At 52.1% G+C, this 19404-nt stretch overlaps 1 protein-coding gene across 1 annotated transcript; it reads left to right on the top strand.

Moving 5' to 3' along the window:
- Positions 1-11805: 11805 nt before the first annotated feature.
- FGF19 (fibroblast growth factor 19) lies at positions 11806-19194 on the top strand. Its single transcript, XM_082478280.1, has 3 exons — positions 11806-12263; positions 12676-12779; positions 15627-19194. Exons 1-3 carry the CDS (start codon positions 12023-12025, stop codon positions 15939-15941), a joined length of 660 nt encoding a protein of 219 aa, XP_082334406.1. The 5' UTR covers positions 11806-12022; the 3' UTR covers positions 15942-19194.
- The last annotated feature ends 210 nt before the right edge of the window (positions 19195-19404 follow it).

Raw genomic sequence — 19404 nt, 5'->3', positions numbered from 1 at the left:
GCCCGCGGTGTGCTGGGGCCAAGGGTGGAGGGGGTCTGGGGAGGGTGCATTTTGAACCTGCCAGGCCAGAGGGAAGCCAGGCCAATGAGCCCATGGGCCCCCAGGGTGCCTGGAGGGGAGCCCCTTAGTGAGCTAGTGTCGAGAAGCATCGCTGGCCCTCCGCCGGGACGATCAGCCCCCGGTCTTGGGGGCGTCTCTGCTGGCTCTCGCCATGTCTTCTCCAGCAGACCCCCTTGACCAACCCCCGCTGCACGCACACAGGTGTGTGTGTCCCCTGTCTCTGCTGGAGGACACTCTGAGACCAGCCACCCACTGCCTGTCTCTCGGGGCAAAGGAGGAGCCATCCCGGTTGGGTGGGACAGTTGGGACAGCATTGACCAAGGGGCCTGCCGATGGGCGGCTGAATGGTGTCCCCCAAGCGAATGTCCAGCTGGAAGCTGTGGATGTGAACTTACTTAGAAAAAGGGTCTTTGCAGATGTAATTAAAGATCTTGAAATGAGATCATCCTGGATTATCCAGGTGGGCGCTAAATCCAGGGACAAGTGTCCTTACAGGAGAGAGGCAGAGGGACATTTGAGACAGAGAAAAGAGGAGACAGAAGCCACGTGAGGACAAAGGCAGAGGCCGGAGAAAGGCGGCCACAGGCCCAGGGATGCCTGGAGCCCCCAAAGCTAGAAGAGGTAGGAAGGACCCTCCCTCAGACTCTCGGGAAGGAACCAGCCCTGCTCACATCTGGATCTGGGGCTTCTGGCCCCCAGACGGTGGGAGAACAGACTTGTGTGTGTAGGCCGCCCACTTTGTGGTCATTTGTTACGGGCGCCCCAGGACACTGATGCGGAGTCCCGGGCTGTTGCTTGGAAGTGGCATGGCCCCGGCAGGGATACCCGTGTCCTCGAGTAAGGGGTCTCGGTAGAGCCTGGCACGGCAGAGGTGCCTGGAAATGGCCGTTGGGGGCTGCAGCGACTTGTAGTCAAAGAGGACAGGAGGCCAAGGGCCACCCCTCGGAAACGTCTCGTGTGACCTGGTAGGAGGCAGGCTGCCGCTTAGCTGCATTCAGGTCCAGAGCAGCCCTGGACGGGGCTTTGGAAAAAGGCCCCTTCTTGTCGCAGCCTAAGTGCAGCAAAAGGTCGGGATTGGGGCCGACGGGACCAGCCCTCCAGACGTGCTCAGTGCCTGCATCCCGCCCTGGGGCCCTGGGAGCCACCAGCAGCCCCTCCGTTCTCACGCATCCACTGCAGCTGAGTCTTGTCCCATTTCCTAGATGGGGAAACCAGGTCCAGTGCTGGTCCCCAGCACACAGCGGGAGCCTTTGGAAGGAATCTCCAACCCCCTTGATCTGTGGTATGTGCAGCCAGAAACCCTAGCCAGAACTGAGCTGGGAGCATCTGTTTAAATGCCTCAAAACAGAAATACCTCTGGTCTCTGCTGACCTGCCAGAAAGGCAGCGCTGGAGGCCTGGGAGCTGAGGACGCCGCTCTCATCCGTCCTCCTCCTCACCCGCCTCCCTCTCTCCTCTTTCACTTAACAGACGTTTATCAGGCCAGGTACATGCCAGGGCTATGCTGGGCCCTGGGGGTACGGTACTGACCAAGATCTCCACAGCCCCGCCATGGAGCTTATAGACACTGGACAAAGGGAAATACAGAACCAATGGCAGAAACCATCATTTGATGACGATTATGGTAAGTTCTGTAAAGGAGGCAAGGGTCCTTTCTGAGCTTCATTTCCTCGGCTGTGAATGGGGATGGCACCCTCAGGGCTGCCATGGCCAGAGCCATAGGCCACAGGCGCACGCCCACACGAGCACATGCACACGCTCACACACGAGCACGCACACTCATGCACACACACACACACGTGCACGTTCACGGGTACGCACATGGCGCATGCATGCACACAGCGCCTGACCCAGAGCTGGCACTCCGCTCCACGGTGACTACCATCAGTAGTAAACGGTGCAGAATGCTCTGGAACGCTCGGCCCAAGTTGGACTTCTCACCATCTTCTGATTCCTAAAACGGCTGTTCCCTGTGCCCTGGGCTCGGGTTTGCTTCTCAGGTAACCCTTCAAAGAGGAGGCTGACACCCCCATATGGAACGAGACCCAGCCCCCAAGTTTGTAAACATGATCTCCCACTTTTAAAAACGGCATTGCTCATGACCGAAAGGAAGCTACCGATCGAAGAGAGAACTGAGCCACTGTCTGCTGGCAGGGAGGGGGTGGGGGAAGAGCTTCGGAGGGACTGGAGAGCTTTTGGGGTCATTCCCTAGGGAACGGCTGCCTCGGAAAATATATCCTGTGACATCAGGGAGACAACGTGACTCCCGTTTATCCAGGAGACACGCCCCTGGAAGGCCCAAAATAGCCCGACTTCTCTACGCCCTACTTGGTGCTGCGCTGTGGCACCGTGGGTCGGCCCCATGGCCTCCCGGGCCTCAGTTTCCTGCTCTGGAAAATGTGGTGATGACAGCGATCTTGATGAACCCACGGTGCTCTTGCTGTGCTTCAACAGGAACAAATCTGGGAACCTGGTTTGGGGCTGGAAATCCCTCCCGATGCACCAGCCACTGGCTCTACAATAAGCCACGAGTGGGTACCAGGCAGGTGGGTGGGGCTTTCTCCTCTATTTTTTTTTTTGCATTTTATTTTATTTATTTTTTATACAGCAGGTTCTTATTAGTTATCTATTTTATACATATTAGTGTATATGTGTCTATTTTTTATTTTGAAAAATTCCAAACCTCCAGAGAAGTTTCCAGAACAGCATAAGAAACCCCCATACTCCCTTCCCCCGCATCACCAACATTTGCCATGTTTGCATCCTTACTCTCTCCTACATACATGTTTTTCTGAATCATTTGAAAGTTGTGGATATGACAGTTTTATTTCTAAATACTTCACAAGCAAGGACATTTTCTACAGAACCACGAGACAAGGAGAAACCCAGGAAATTTAACCACCACAGACTGTTAACCAGCAGACAGTCTGCATTTACATTTCTCCAAGGGTTCCGGTAATGTCCTTTATAGTGGTTTACTTTCTCTTGACATTTTTTTTTAAGATTTAAAAAATTTTTTTTATTTCTAAAAAACTTTTATTTTCTATTGGAGTATAGTTGACTTGCAATGTTGTGTTAGCTTCAGGTGTACAGCAAAGTGATTTATTTATACATATACGTATATCCATTCTTTTTCAGATTCTTTTCCCATGTAGCTTATTACAGAGTATTGAGTAGAGTTCCCTGTGCTATACAGTAGGTCCTTGACGATCATCTATTTGATCAATACATATAGTAGTGTGTATCTGTTAATCCCAAACTCCTAATTTATACCCCCCCTTTCCCCTTTGGTAACCATCAGTTTGTTTTCTAAATCTGTGAGTCTTTTGTAAATAAGTTCATTTGTATCTTTTTTTTTTTTTGGCTGTGCAGCGCAGCTTGCAGGATTTTAGTTCCCTGATCAGGGATTGAACCCGGGCCCTGGAAGTGAAAGCGCTGAGCCCTAACCCCTGGACCACCAGGGAATTCCCTCATTTGTATCATTTTTTAGATTCTACATATAAGTGATATATGATATTTGTCTTTCTCTTTCTGACTTACTTCGCTTAGTATGATAAACTCTAGGTCCATCCGTGTTGCTGCAAATGTCATTATTTCATGTTTCATGGCTGAGTAATATTCCATTGTGTATATATAATATATACCACATCTTCTTTATCCATTCATCTGTCGATGGACACTTAGGTTGCTTCCATGTCCTGGCTATTGTAAATCGTGCTGCTATGAACATTGGGGTGCATGTATCTTTTCGAAGTATGGTTTTCTCTGAATATATGATTGGGCAGGTGTTTTTAATAAGGGACCTTCAGAGTGTAGGGGGGTTTCTTTTTCAAAAGACTTTATCACAAATCCAATGTTGTACTGGAGTGTGTGTGTGTGTGCGTGTGTGTGTGTTTTGGGACGGAAGGAATGTCGTTACAATAGAGTGTGTTCCTGTCCCCTCTCTGCTGCCCACAGGCTGGATGTCTTTGGGCCCATCCTTTCCCCTCCCTGGTTCTTATTTTGTTCATTTAGGCATGAGGGGTTTCTAGGAAATCGTCTTTGCAGGTCCTGTCCAGCCCCAGAATTCTGAGCCCATCCATTCCAAATGAGCTGGAACAGCGCGTTCAGTGTCCATAGAAGCTTAGCCTCGGGGAACATCTACCTGTCCTTCCTGACGGTCTCTGCCCGGGCCAGGTGGGAGGAGACCGCCCCTGAGCCCTGCTCCCTGGGTGACCTCATTCGGTTCCTTTCCCAGAAGCTGCTCGCTGTTCCCTTACGCATCAGCGGGTCTCTACTGCCAGCCTGGCTTTGAGCCTCAGTCTCTCATCTGTCAAATGGGTCAACAGCTGGCTCTCAGTGCTGCTGCAGGAATTCTGTGTGATAACGGCCTTGACTGCAGAGCAGAGACGAGGTCTTACACGTGAGCTGAGGCAAAGGAACCGGATCTGATCGTGGGTGAAAGTCGCTGCCCCTCCTCCCCCAATGCTGGTGGGTTTCTCTCTTTATCAACTTCACTCCAAGAGGAATTCCAGCATTCCGAGGGTCACGATGAAAATGACAGCGGGCATCTCAGAGTCCAGCAGTGCTCCCTGAAATGTAATTACGGTACAGGGGGCTATCGTTCCAGACTTCTGGAGAAGTTCTCATTTATGCTACCTGGCTGGCCCAAAGCATCCTGCAACTGAAATGCCAACCACACCTGCGTGGGGCCTCCCTGCCTGCATCTCTGGATGCCTCAAGTACACCCCCCAGCTGCGGGCGAGGAGCCCTGCTTCTGGGGAACCATAGGGCAGGCAGAGGCTCTGGCACATGAGGTCTGACCCATCAGAAGTGCTCAGAAAGGTTGGCAGATCAACAAAAAATCAATACGGTAATGAAAGCCAGGGAAGGGTGGAAGGAAGGATGGATGGAATGAACAAGGAAAGGATAGACAAACCGTCGAACCCAGTGAATTTGCGGCCACATCAACACCTCCTGGTTCCTTTAAATGATTCACGCAATATTTCTTGACCACCCACTACGTGTCAGGATCTGCACGAGGCGCTGAGGGCTCGGCTGTCAACTGTGCAGATGCATCCCCCACCTCTGCGGAGATGTGTCCAGGAGGAGACAGATGACAGAGCAATAATGGCACCAAGAAATAACAGCCAGGTGTGACTGAACCAGGGCTGCTCTGAAGGGGGCGGAGGAACCTCTCTTGCTGTATTATAGGGAATCAACCCAGGGGCTCAGATGACCACTCTAGGAAAATACCCAGGCAGGTGATGGGGCTGAGAAATCGGAAGGCAGGGTCCTGGCCCCGGCTGAGCCTCTGAATTTGGGCAGGCCTCTCAACTTTCTGAGAGAGTCTGTTTTGGTTTTCCCTTCTTTCCTTCTTCTTCTTCTTCTTCTTTTTTTTAATATAGTGCAATAATTAAGAGTTTTATGACTTGAATTCAGACAGAACTGGATTCAAACCCAAATTTTGCTTTTATTAGCTTTGTGCCTCTGGGCAGAGTACAGTTTCTGAGCCTCACTTTCTGCATCTTTAAAATGGGTGCTGGGACTTCCTTGGCGGTCCACTGGTTAGGACTCCGCACTTCCACTGCAGGGGGAGTGGGTATGATCCCTGGTCAGGGAACTAAGATCCCGCATGCCCCAAGGCACAGACAAATAAATAAATAAAAATAAAATAAAATAAAATGGGTGCTGTGTATTCACAAACGCCAAGACATGGAAGCGACCTAAGTGTCAATTGACAGATAAATGGGTAAAGAAGATGTGAGATATATATATTATATATACACATTGGAATATTACTCAGCCATGAAAAATGACAGAATGCCATTTGCAGCAACATGGATGGACCTAGAGATTATCATACTAAGTGAAGTAAGTCAGAAAGAGAAAGACAAATATCATATGATATCACTGATATGCGGAATCTAAAAAAATGATACAAATGAACTTGTTAACAAAACAGAAACAGACTTACAGGCATAGAAAAGAAACTTATGGTTAGTTTGGGGAGGAGGTGGGAGGTAGGGATAAATTAGGAGTTTGGGATTAACATATACACACTACTATATATAAAATAGATAAATCAATAAGGACCTACTGCATAGCACAGGGAACTCTATTCAGTACTCTGTAATAACCTATATGGGAAAAGAATCTGAAAAAGAATGGATATATGTATAACTGAATCACTTTGCTGTATACCTGAAACTAACACAACATTGTAAATCAACTACACTTCAATAAAAATATAATCGGTGCCGTGAAAATTAAATGTAAAAACATAAAATGCCTAGCACACTTCTTGGCACGTACTAAGGGCTTAACAAATGTCAGCCATCCCCATCCCCATGCCCATGCCCATGCCCATGCCCATCCCCATCCTCACCCCCATCATCATCATCATGACCAGCACAGCGTCTGGTATATAGCAGGCATACAGCAAACTGAGCCCACTTTGTGTATGAAGTTTGAAGAAGAGTCAATTGGTGGAGGCTGGGTTGGCAATTATAGGTCTGGGGTCCCAGTACTTTCCAACTTCAATATTTTAATTTTATCTGAAGGACATCACTACCAGCACAGTTAATGTTTTCTCATCAAGCTACCTTTTGTTTTCTTTCGCTGGGTCACATTTACGCCACTGCTGCATTCTTACATCGCTACACTGATGGGTCCAAATCTTTTCCGCTGGAACATATTTCTGTTTTGATGATGGAGGCAGTGGGAAAACAGAATTCATGGGCAGGAATCAATCCCAGGAAAAACGTGCCAGTTCCTATCATCACAAATGACAAAAGTCAGGCACAACCACACCCAGGCCCCGCCCGATGGGGGTGCGGGAGGAGCTGGCCAACTGCGGGGGTGGGGGGGGTCCTCAGGCCCTGGGGGAGTCGGTGGGGTGGGTGTCTGAATCAACAGCAAGAGAGGCTGCCGGTCCCAGCTGCTGTGCCACCTGGGTGATGGCTGGTGGTGGCCGTGACTTAAACATCACGTCAGACTCGCCCGATGATGTGTGGAGGAAGCTGTACCTCCCTCAGTGTAGACAGGACAGGGTAGTTCCCGAATTCCAGGAGAACACCGCTCCAGCCTGCCCTGATCTAGTGGCCTCACGCTGATGGAACGCACATGGGAAGAGAGACCACGGGCCCAGTAACTCCCCTTCTGAGAGTGGGCAGGTGTGAGATGTGCCTCCACAGATGTCCTCCCCTGGTTGATGTGGATGGGGAAATTGGAAACAAGATAAATATACAGCAACAGGGGACAGACTGCACACCCCAGGGTACACCACTCGGATCTGCTGGCACCGAGAGAGGCCGCCTGCAGGATATTTAATGCCACGGGAAATGTTTACAGTAAGTGGGGCAACAGGAGGATACAATTCAAATACTTAAAAAAATATATATGAACACACTTTCAAAAGTCTGAGGAAGAAATTCACCCAAATAGAAACAGCGACTTATGATGCAGTCATGATATTCCAGGTCTCAGAATTGTCCTTTGTGCTTTCCTGTATTTTCCAAATTTTCAACCAGGAACAAGGACGACTTTTGCACTGAAAGTGTTCAAAATCAACTTTATTGAGGCATAATTTACAATAAAATGCCGCCTAATTTCAAGGGCACCGTTCAAGGAGTTTGGACAAATGTCATTGCCTGTTATTCACAGCAATCAAGAAAAAGAACATTCCTATCATCCCAGAAAGCATCCTCTGGGCCTTTCCAGTAGACCCCCACCCCCTCTCCCGCCTTGGGCAACCACCGGCCAGGTTTTGTCACTGTAGGTTAGACTGGTCTTTTCTTTAATGTTACCATTATATTTTTTTTTGGATTTTTAAAATAATATTTTAATTTCAATTCTTCAATACCATTACATTTTAAAATAAATAACAGGGACTTCCCTGGTGGCGCAATGGTTAAGAATCCGCCTGCCAATTCAGGGGACACGGGTTCAATCCCTGGTCGGGGAAGATCTAAGCCCGTGCGCCACAACTACCGAGCCCATGCGCCACAACTACCGAGCCCGTGCACCACAACTACCGAGCCCATGTGCCACAACTCCTGAAGCCCACGCACCTAGAGCCCGTGCTCCGCAACAAGAGAAGCCACCACGATGATCAGCCCACGCACCGCAACGAAGAGCAGCCCCCGCTCGCCGCAACTAGAGAAAGCCCGCGTGCATCAGCGAAGACCCAACACAGTCCCCCAAAATAATTAATTAATTAATTTAAAAATAAAAATAAAATAAAATAAATAATAAATGTAGCAAATATAGCCCGTCTGTTATACACCTACATTTGCCAGGCAGTCTCTGTGTAAATATGGATCCCGTGTTTGATAGAGATATCTTTTATCTCTAATGTGAGTTAATTCTCACATGAACTCTTTTGGAGTTTAAAAACTTTCCTTTTTCTGTTTCACAAATAAGAAAACTGAGGCTCAGAGAAGACTTCCCTTTTCTAGGCTAGCAGGATGCCCTGTTTTTAGAATAATGATGTTAATAGGGGAAAAAAAGGGCTTTGGTGAAGCAGAACGCTTTGGGGGAAAGGATGCATGTTCTAGTAGATTCTAGCAAAAATACGAGGCTGAGACTCAGGTGCCCCCCTCCCACCCTGAGTTCCAGTCTCGGAGAGGCCAAGAACTCGCTGTGTGGCTTGTCCCCCACCCCTGCCACCCCCATCCAAGTCTTCAGCATCCTTTCTGCCCCCAAAGTTCTTATTTTTTTCTGATGAAGGTTTTTACCAACACCCAGAAGTTTCTGTAATTACAAAGTACTTCTCAACTAAGGGGCGGGGGCGGGGATTTGGGATGGGCACAGAGAAGTGCTTGTGTATTTAAGAAGGCACTTTTGACATTGTAACGTAAATTTCTAACTGTAAAGTGAAAAGAAAAGGGATTACTTCCACAATGCAAAGCCTGGAAGTCAAGCTAAAGAGATTTTCTTAGCTGTTGGGATGTGGGTTTAGAAACAATGGAAACTGACCACGATCAGAACACCACCACCAAGCTCAGATGCAGGAGGGAGACCCCAGGAGAAGGGTTTAGGGCAGTTAAAAAAGATCCCAGCTAACATCAGATCCAGAACAAAGCCTCCACGCCAAGCCCTTCTGGCCATCTGGGCCTGAGACCCCTGGGGCCCTGCGTGGGTTGAGAGAGTGTGGGGATGATTGGACCTTGCTTGCATTGCCCGCTCCCCTCACCAGGGTGAGTCACATGGCTCAGCCACCTGGACCAAATCAAATGCAGCCCGAACGCTGGAAATCAGCCCCACCCAGCACACTGGGGGTTGCAGGGGTCGGGGTGTGCCCTGAGCAGCTCGGGAGCTGGCTGGTCCTCACCTCCTGGGCCATCACGGCTCTCACCTGGAGAGCCCCACCGTTAGCGGCAGCGCCCCCTGCTGGCCAGCGCCGCCTCTCCTCGGCCCTTTTTGGCTTCCTGCCACCACACGGACCCAGGGTACCAGCGAACCAGCCCAGACTCTGGGCCCCACCGCCTGGGTGCAAACCCTGGCTGGCGGTCTGGCCGAGTCTGTAAGCCTCAGTTTCCTCACGTGTAGCACAGATTAACCACCGAAACTCGCAGACCATTGCTCTGACCATGAAATGTCACGTACCCAGCAGCTCCTAAGGCGATGGCTGTCCGTCTCCATGAACTATGTCCCAGGCACTATCTGTCCACTCTCCCGTACGACCCAGGACAAGGCTGAAAGCAGGCAGGAGGAGGCAAGAGGCCCAGCAGGTTCATGACCTGCCCAGGGAGCAGCGGGGCGTGATCTGTGCTGCAGAGGGTCTGACCCTGGGACCCGCGGCCCTGCTAGGAGGCCACACTGTCTCCCTGAAATGCAGCTTGGCCTAGATTTACAAGCCCGACGGCCTGGGTTCAAATTCCAGGTTCACCACTTGCAGGCTGTGCAGCCCTGGGTCACTGTGACACTTTTCTGGGGCCCCCTCCCTGTTCAGTGGGGGAGGGCAGAATACCGTGGGGGGAGAGGACCCATCCCTCGCTTAGAACAGGGCCTGGGCGTAGGAAGCTGCCACTTTCCCAGCTTCCGGAGCTCCTGGATCACGGTGGCCTCTCTTTTCCCACCATGGCCTTAGGAGGGGCACCGGAGGGGTGCGGGTGGAACCAGAGGCCGCCCCGTCCTCCCCCAGCCCAATTTGGGGCACGGCCCCCAGTGCAGCCTCTGTCATCCTCCTCAATGCCCTGCATTTATCCAGGATCTTTAAAACGAAAGCTGCAGGGGAGGGTAATTAAGTTTAATAGGAGCCGCTGTCGATTTAAAGCCACAGGGGGGAAGTAATTAGATTTAACAGAAGCCCCGGCTTTCTGAACCAAGACACTCAGCGTGGGGGTCCCCGGCCTATAAAGCTTTCGAGATGATGTCTTTTTGTAAAGACTTTCCTGGTGACATTTTCTGCACGCTCCGTCATTAACGCCAGTCACCGACTGGGGTATGAACATGGCCTTTGCTCATTGAAATTCATTAGGCCTGGCATTGCTTTCTCCCTTGTCTCCCCTGTTTGCCCTCCCGTCGCCCCTGAGCTCAGCCAGTGTGGCTTTTCCCCAAAACCAGCCTCCTGGGGCCCCTCACCCAGAGTTGGGGGCGGAGGGGTTGGAGGAACAATGAGAAAGAATCAGTGTTGAGCCAAAAGCCCCCTATGAGGACCCCTCTTTTTCCCGCCGGGCATGCTCTGGACGCGGTCTCCTTTTTCCGAGCCTCATAGAACAGCCATCCAGTTTGCGGGAGTCACTGCATTGAGTGGCCCCAATTTCCCCAGCTTGTGCCTGTCCCCACCCCCGCAAACAGCGCATCCTGGCACTGCAGAAGCGCTCAGGGATCCAAGGACCGGACCTACGGCAAAAGGCCCCTCCGAAATAAAGGAGCCTCCCTGCGCCGTGCACCCTGGAAAGTCAGTTTCCCAATCCGCAGCTTGCGAGCCCACCCTGCCCCCCGAAAGGCGCCTTCACCACGACGGCCCTTCCAGGCTCCATCTCCGGGGACTGCCGGGCCGGGCGGAGGCGGGACGGCGACGGGGCGCAGAGCCAAGCCGGGCCGAAACCGGGGCTGAAGCGCCATCTAGCGCTCGCCCGCGCGACCCCATTGTTCCTCCGAGAGTGGAGGTCGCGCCCGGTCCCCAGTCGGGGGACAATTTACTGGGGTAAAACCGGGGTGGGGGGGGTGTCGGTGCGGGCAGGGATCGCGAGAACAGAAAGCCGGAGAACGTGAGAGGGTCTGAGCTGCAGGGAAAATTCTAGTGGACGGCTTTAGGTCTGGAGCTTTGAGGGTGGGGACCATGGCGGGAGGGAGTGGATGTGGACTTTTCGGGGAGAGGACCCCAAAGCCGAGGCGAGGCTTTTCCGACCGGGATTAAAGGACGGAAAGCTCAGCGCCATCCCCCGCGCCCCCCGATCTTTGATCCCGGGATTCCTGCTCCGCGCCCCTCCTAGCGCCCCGCGACCGGCGCATTCCCCGGGGAGCCCGTGGCCTGGGGGCTGGGCTCCGTTGTCTCCTTGATTTCTTTGCAAAACCAACGTCGCCCAGCCGAGAGCGACCTGGCCGCAGGCCTCGCCCCCGCGCCGCGGGGAGGAGCTCCCCCCAAGTCTCCGGCAAAGCGGGGCCTCCTCCTCCCCCAGATCTGGGCGGCCTGGGCGGGGTCACCCGGGCGGGGCCCAGGGAGAGGCTGAGTCGGGGGCGGGGTGTGAGTGGGTGTGTGTGGGGGGCGGAGGGCTGATGCAATCCCGATAAGAAATGCTCGGTGTCGCGGGTGAGACGCGCTATATAAGGTCGCCGGCCTCGAGCCGCCGCGCCGTCGGAGCTGGGGAGCCGAACGCCCAGGTGCCCGGAGCACACGGCTGCCTCCTGTCTCGAGGGCCGCGGCCACCCCGCCTCCGCACGCTCAGCTCCGCAGGCCCTCCCGGCTGCCGCCCAGCCTCTCGCACCCTCACCGCCCGATCTGCGCCCAGAGCCCCGAGCCCGAGGGAGGTGCCATGCGGAGCGCTCCGAGCCGGTGCGCCGTGGCCCGCGCCCTGGTCCTGGCCGGCCTCTGGCTGGCTGCAGCCGGGCGCCCCCTAGCCTTCTCGGATGCCGGGCCGCACGTGCACTACGGCTGGGGCGAGTCCGTCCGCCTGCGGCACCTGTACACCGCGGGCCCCCAGGGCCTCTCCAGCTGCTTCCTGCGCATCCACTCAGACGGCGCCGTGGACTGCGCGCCGGTTCAGAGCGCGCACAGTGAGTGCCCGCCGGGTCCCCCACCCGTCACATCCCCCCTTCTTCCCTTTACCTCCTTCGGCTCCCGCGAGCTCCCCACTCCCGGCAACCCCAGGTCTTGGCACTTCGGCGCTCCACTCCCTCCCCGGACTCCTCGACAGCGGGAGGAGCTGGCGGAGGGGTTAATGGGTGCATGGACCTACTGCACCCACGCGTTACCCTCCCCTTCCCCCCTCCGGCTCCTGCGGACCCCACCACCACTCCCGGGAACCCCAGGTCTTGGCACCTCGGCATTCTACTCCCTTCCCGGGCCCCCAGACATCGAGAGGAACTGGGGGATGGGGGGACACGGGCCCGCGCACCCCCCAACCATTTCCACGTGTTGTGGGCCCCGCGGGCTCCGGCTGCAGTTTTGTGCTGTCTTCCCGCCCAGGTTTGATGGAGATCAGGGCAGTCGCTCTGAGTACCGTGGCCATCAAGGGCGAGCGCAGCGTCCTGTACCTCTGCATGGGCGCCGACGGCAAAATGCAAGGGCTGGTAGGTGTCTCCACCCGGCAGGACGCGCTGGGGCGCGGGCCTGCGGGCGAGGGGGGCGCGCTGGATCGGAGACAGGGTTTCCTTGCTTCCTCCGCCGGGGTCCCCGTGGAGCTCGGAGGGGAAGGCTGCAAGGGCCGGACTAAGCTAATGTCCGACTTTCTAATATGGAAGTTTATGGCTGGAGAATGCTTGAGACCCGCCTTTGCATTTCCACTTGAACCACAAGCGGGTCCAGTCGGACGAAGGAAACCCATTTCTCGGCTCTTTGACGTTAAACGGGGAAAACCCCCCTCGGGCCTTTTCCGCTTCTGCCTGTGTGGTGCTCGGCCCCCCTCCGCCTCTCCCTGCGGTATTTTAAAAGAAGGGGGTGGGGAGGAAAGAAAGAAGGGTATATCCACAACTTGGGTTTTTTTTTTTTTTTTTTTTAAGTCAACCTTCAAATAAGTCAGAAGAAAAACCGCATTTGGGATTGAAGAGTTTTTTTTACAATGAATTTTTATCCACTAGAAAAACTGATTTTTGCAGCCGCGTTAGGGTAATATTGCAGTGGCCGTGCTCGTCCTCCTGTCGGGCTCACCTGAACTGCAAATGCTTTTTTGGGAGGCGGGGGGCAGGCTGGGAAGGCCCAGGTAACCATAGAGGTCTCAGGCCAGGAAGTGAGCAGATGCCGGGTCTCTGGTCGCCGGAACAAAGGCGGGGAGAGTTCAAAGGGAGCCCGCGCCCCCGGGCGCGCAGAGGAGGCTGTGTGAGGTCCGGACCTGGCGCGGAGCCTCAATGCAGCCCTGCTGGGCCGGGGGCTGGGATGGAGGGGCAGGGGCCAGGGGGTAGGGAGGGGACCGCGCCTCAAGGGATGCCCCACCATCCGGAAAAGATGGACGCAGATGCCCGCCTTTCCGCAGCGCAAATCTTTTTTGTGTCCCCAAATTTTGTGGTTCTGGTGCCCGTTTATTGTTTATCCATAGATAAATGAACCTGCCTGTTGCAGGCTTTATGGCAGTCCTGCGTGAAAGGACAAGAATGGAGGCAAAGAAAGCTGATACCCAAAGCCACTCCAAAACCGCAGTTGCCACTTTTGTGACGTTTACTTATGGGGGTGGGGTGAGGGCGCCAGTGGAGGGATCGCCGGCAGGGGCGGATGGGTCTAACCCACCATTCTAGTCCAAACTGGGGGGTGAGGGTCTCCTCACCTAAAATCCTGTTTTGCCTCTAGATCCCGTGGTCACGATTTAGCAAAACTTGAGGATTTTTTTTTTTTTAAACAAATTCCACATTCTTCTAGAAACTCGAAATCATTTCATTTCCTCTATGGCAAATGAGATGCTAATTTCTCCCAAAGAACCAGCAGGGTGAAGTAGCCGCTCCATTTGGTTTTAATTCCCTTGTTTACCAATTTGCATTTCCCCGGCGGTCTGGTGGCCTCATCCCCGCACGGGTTGCTTCATTAGATGCAGGCCTTATCAGGGCCTTATCTAAGCACGACGCTCACCCACCTGCAGTTCAGCGACCTTTGTAGGCTTGGGCAGAAATGAGACTGGGTGCCTCCCAGTGTAGTTTATGGCCCAGCCCTCCTGGCTCCCCGCCTTTGGCTGTCCTCTGTGTCCCCAAGACGTAATGACCCTCTCCAGTTTGGGACACGACTTGCTCATTCTCTGTGTTCTGGAACCAGGGACTGCTTTCCGTCCTTCTGGCCACCCACGGGGTGGCGGCTTCTTCCTGGCCTGGGGGGAGGGGGCTGCCTTTATCTCCCCGATCCTGGCAGGCTGCCTGGAGGGCCCCAGCTACTGAATAAAGGAGCCAGAGGGGTTGAGGTTTCTCTTACCAGGGCACCAGACAAAAAGGCTCAGAACCACAGTCATTTGGGCCTAAATGGGGAATAGGTTCTTTCATCTGGGGCCCGGATTGGATTACTCCTGATTCTTAATTAAAAGACTGATCCAAAAAGGATAACCTAGCTTAGCAATGTCTCCCAAAGTGCCAGTGGAATACAAGGGACTTTTTCATGGCAATAATTATATAGTCAATGTAAGGGGAAGGGAAACGTGTGCCTATCGTGGCTGTGATTTTATGGATATTGCTCGGAAGAAGACTAAGTTTAAAAAGTGACATGATTTAGTGAAAAATATAAAGGATTTATGTAAGGTATATATAGATATTGAGAATATACATAAAACACATGAAGTATGTGTGTATAGTTGAAGGTTACAAAGTATAAAGGTATATAAGGTACATATATATGTATAATATAGGTTTAGTATATAGGTTTAATGTTATATTTAACATTTATTTAATATGATATAATTTATTAAATATTAACCTATTAATACAATGTGATATATGTTTAATGAGTATATTAATATAACAAAAAGCTTTCTACTTCATATATGTGTATATAACATTATACTAAATATATATAAGTACCTATATATTTATATATAAAGTATATGTTTAGTATATATGTTTAATGTTATATTTAACACGCATTTAATGTTATATAATTATATTTATATACTAATACAAAGTAATATGGTTAATGAGTGTATTAATATAACACATGCTATATACTTTATATAAGTATATATACAACATTATACTAAATACATATAAGCATATATATATAAATATGTGCTTTATACACCTTCATAGTTTATAGCTTTATATAACCTTTAACTCTGTACACACACACACACACACACACACACACACACACACACACGGCTAATGGTGTGGACCCAAGGGGCGGTATGTAGCACGCATGCTCACCTGGCTCTGGTCTCTCTACTACCTCTGCCGGTGTCACACCCTGGTGGGCACCCACTAATGCTCACAAGCTGCCTCTTTGCTCTGCAGAGCCAGTACTCGGCCGAGGATTGTGCTTTTGAGGAGGAAATCCGTCCAGACGGCTACAACGTGTACTGGTCCAAGAAACACCATCTCCCGGTCTCCCTGAGCAGCGCCAGGCAGAGGCAGCTGTTCAAAAGCAGGGGCTTTCTGCCGCTGTCTCACTTCCTCCCCATGCTGTCCACCATCCCAACAGAGCCCGATGAAATCCAGGACCACTTGAAGCCCGATTTGTTTGCTTTGCCCCTGAAAACAGATAGCATGGACCCGTTTGGGCTCGCCACCAATCTGGGAGTGGTGAAGAGTCCCAGCTTCTATAAGTAACTAGAGGCTCTGTCCTCCCCCCACCCCCCACCCCTGGAGACCAGGACCCCAGGCCTGTGGTGCTTGCGGACTGGGTTTTCTACAAGTATGATCCTGAGTCCAGGTTCTATTTAGCTTTAGGAAGAAACATTTAGAACTTGTACATAGACAAAGTTTTGCATTGGCTGTGCCAGTTTCTAGTGGATAGACTTGTATGATCATAAAATTGTAAGCCTTCCATCCTACCCGTCCAGCTGCTACCTACCCCAGTCCCCCAACCCTGCTGGACAAGTCGCTGTGCTGCCCTGGTTCTGCTTGAATACCTCCACTGGTGGGGAGCTCACTACCTTTGGCAAAGATCTTATGCCAAGCTGACATTCTCTGCAGTTCTCTCCCATCCTTTCTAGCAGGGGCAGCCAGAGGAAAAGCAGTCATTTTAAATTCATGTACAGGTGATCACCTTGCTGAAACCTCAGGTCAATTTGACTCTACTGCATGTGGAAATTGTTCCAGATCTCAACTCCAAGGAGGCCCACTGGCCCTCCCCAAGCCCCTCCGGCAGAGAAGTAACTGGGTGCAGGCACTGCCCACCAGGCTTCAGGAGCAGGGAGAGCGCAGAGGCCCCCTCCAGCCTGGGTGTAAATCTTGAGAACTCCCTGCCATGGCTGGTTCTGGGATGGGGAATCTCCACGGGACCCCTTCGCACCCTGCCCAGGGCAGATAAGGCAGTCTACCCACCTCCTTCCCTACCCCCTAAAGTGCCGGTCCCAGCAGCCCGTCCCTGTCACAGCCGCTGGGGTTTCCAGGGAATGGGATCTCTGGTTGTGTGGATTTCACTTGAGGCCCCCTAGAGATGGAACCCCACTGCCCCCCCCCACCACCCCCCTCCTTGCTCTCACCTCACTTTGGGGGCTGACTCCCTCCTTACACGCTGGGATGTTGTCCTGAAAAGGGCAAAACGCTGTCTTCCGGCAGCTGCTTCCCTTTTTCCAGCCCGTGGCCCCTGGTGTGGGGTCATTCTGTGAATCGGGGCTCAGCAGCCTCCCGCCTTAGGTAAACCCAAACATTTCATCCCAAAGCCAGAAAAAGGAAGATCTGAAAGCCCCCCATCTCTCCAGTAACTTGTAAAAGCCGCATGGAGATCAGGTCCCTTCCCCAGCACTTGGTTTCCACTGTGATATTTATGAGTAATTTATTGTGTTTGATATGTACATCTCTTTATTTTCTTACTTTATTTATACCCCCAAATGGTATTTATGTATGTACACGAGGGTTTTTTTCTACATTAAAGCAGACTTTGTATCAAAAATTGTTTGGAGTATTTGTGGAACTGGGATATTTGGGAGGAAGCCGGGGGAGGGGAGGAAGCACTTGCTGTGTGTTTGCCGTGTCTGGGACTCTGATATTTGGGGGCACGTGTTCCGGAATGTTCTAGGATGAGGAGCGGCATCCCCATCCTCTACTCAACAACACATCAGTAACCTCCCCTACCCCCCCATCGTGACAACCAGAAATGTCCAAAAGTTGCTACGTGTCCTTGGGCGACAAAATCACCCCCTGATTGGGAACCACTGGCCTACACATACAGGGTTTCTTTTGTCCAGTTACAAAGCAGGTGGTGATGTCTATTCAGGGCCCAGCAATAACCCAGGCTGTTTTCTGTGACCCTCATGGTGTCTCTGTCATGTGGCTTTGTGGTCTCAGCGTGGCTGTGTGCCTTCAGCTGAAACTTTTGTCTGTTCTCCAGCCGGGCACAAGGACTCATTGCTGCCTTGGCCTCTCATCTGCAAAGCCAAAGCTTTCTTAGAAATTTCCAGCAGATTCCACTTACATCCCAGGGCCACCCCCAGCTACAGGGCAGGCTGGGAAAGCAGGTGTTAGGTGGGGCACACTGCCATTCTGATCAAACGGGGCGGGGGAAGGTGTCTGTTAGCAAGGAAGAAGGGGGATGGGGGACGGTCTCCATGGGGCGACTAATTCAGGACCTACCTCCTAAATGCAAGTATAGATACATGGATTCAGCTGCTGAAATGTGCATTAAAAGTCAAGACTGACGGGCTGCCAGGGGTTAGGAGTGGTGTGAATGTAAAGGTGGTGCTGAGACAGCTTTTTATCTCCCTATCTCCCTGATGGTGGCATCAAATCTACACTCATGATAAAATGCCAGAACTACACTCACCTTTGACTGACCTCAATTCCCTGCTTTTGATGTAGCACCGAGGTTACTTAAGATGCAGCCGCTGGGGGAGGCTGGGCAATGGGGACACAGGACCTCTTTGTAACGACTTTGCAGTTTATGGTGAATCTATAATTATTTCAAAATAAAAAATAAAGCCCCCTCACCAACTGCCAAGCAAAAACAACCTGTTCTCTGACAACATAAAAACCACAAATGTTTGCTCCTCAAGCTGCCCAGGTCACAAATGCAGCGTGGATAAATTTGAAGGCGGGGCAACAGACTGCTGGGGGACAGACACTGGCTGTTCGTTCTTAGCTGAGCCTCAATGTCCTCATCTGTAAAATGGGCCGAGGGTGGGATGAGAATGGAGCTGCAGCACACTGCTTGGAGTGGGCAAGTGTCTGCTTCACTCGCTCAGCAGGGGATTACTGGGTGCTTAGGTGGGGCCCTTAGGATGATTGAGATCACTGTTAAAGTCTATGAAAACCATTTTACCGGGCACCTCCCACCCCACCAGCAAGGGGGCCCCACCCTCTAAACCACCTTTCACACAGATGACACGCCCAAGTCACTCAGAATTGACCCATGCCATTTGCACATCAAGAGGCCCCCTCACTGTTTAACGCCCCAGCCATCGTGGGCAGGCAGAACTGCATGATGCTTGCTGACACAGCATCCTCTAGCCCTGTTTTACAGATGAGGGAGTGCAAGACCAGAGAGGGCAAGGCACTCGTCCAAAGTTGCACAGCCCAGAGGCAGTCTGGTGGAAGGGCTATGGGGTCAGGCCAACCCGGCAAGGAATCCTCAGGCCGTTAACCTGCTGCGTGACCTGTAGCCTCTCTGAGTCTGCACCCTGGCGCGGACGGTGAGATGAACAATGTCTGCCTTGCAGAACTGTTGGGGAAATCCAATAGAATTTTGTCTGCAAGACCCTGTTACATGGTGGGCTGCCAGTGACAGCAGCCCTCACCAGGGCTAGAACTCTCCACCCTGAACCATTATTTCCACTGGTTCTCAGATTTGGCTGTGGATCAAAAATATCATCTGCCATATCAGTAAACAAAGGATGTTGCCGCCATCAAGCCCTCAGACACTGCAGCCGCCAACACCCCCCCCGCCCCCCACCCCCGCCAGACTGTGCACCCTAAGGGGATTCAGGATGGAGAAAAGCGGGATGCTGGCCCTAGATAGCTAAGGTGCATATCAAAGGAATGATTTCAATCAGCCCAGACTCTTCCATCTCCCCGTACAGAGAAATGTTGCACTAAATTCATTAACTTGAGATGTCTGGTTTTTCTTTAAGTA

The sequence above is a fragment of the Balaenoptera physalus genome (genome assembly GCF_965194825.1).
Source record: "Balaenoptera physalus genome assembly, chromosome: 10".
NCBI classification, from domain to species: domain Eukaryota; kingdom Metazoa; phylum Chordata; class Mammalia; order Artiodactyla; family Balaenopteridae; genus Balaenoptera; species Balaenoptera physalus.
The sequence above is the reverse complement of the archived record's forward strand: the minus strand, read 5'-3'. Positions and strand labels throughout refer to the sequence as shown.

What these genes read in the sequence shown, in the direction of transcription:
- FGF19 (XM_082478280.1), top strand. Translation starts at nt 12,023, where the DNA reads ATGCGGAGCGCTCCGAGCCGGTGCGCCGTGGCCCGCGCCCTGGTCCTG. An exon ending in GCCGGTTCAGAGCGCGCACA is followed by an intron (nt 12,264 to 12,675) that starts GTGAGTGCCCGC and finishes CTTCCCGCCCAG; the next exon opens with GTTTGATGGAGATCAGGGCA. An exon ending in ACGGCAAAATGCAAGGGCTG is followed by an intron (nt 12,780 to 15,626) that starts GTAGGTGTCTCC and finishes TTTGCTCTGCAG; the next exon opens with AGCCAGTACTCGGCCGAGGA.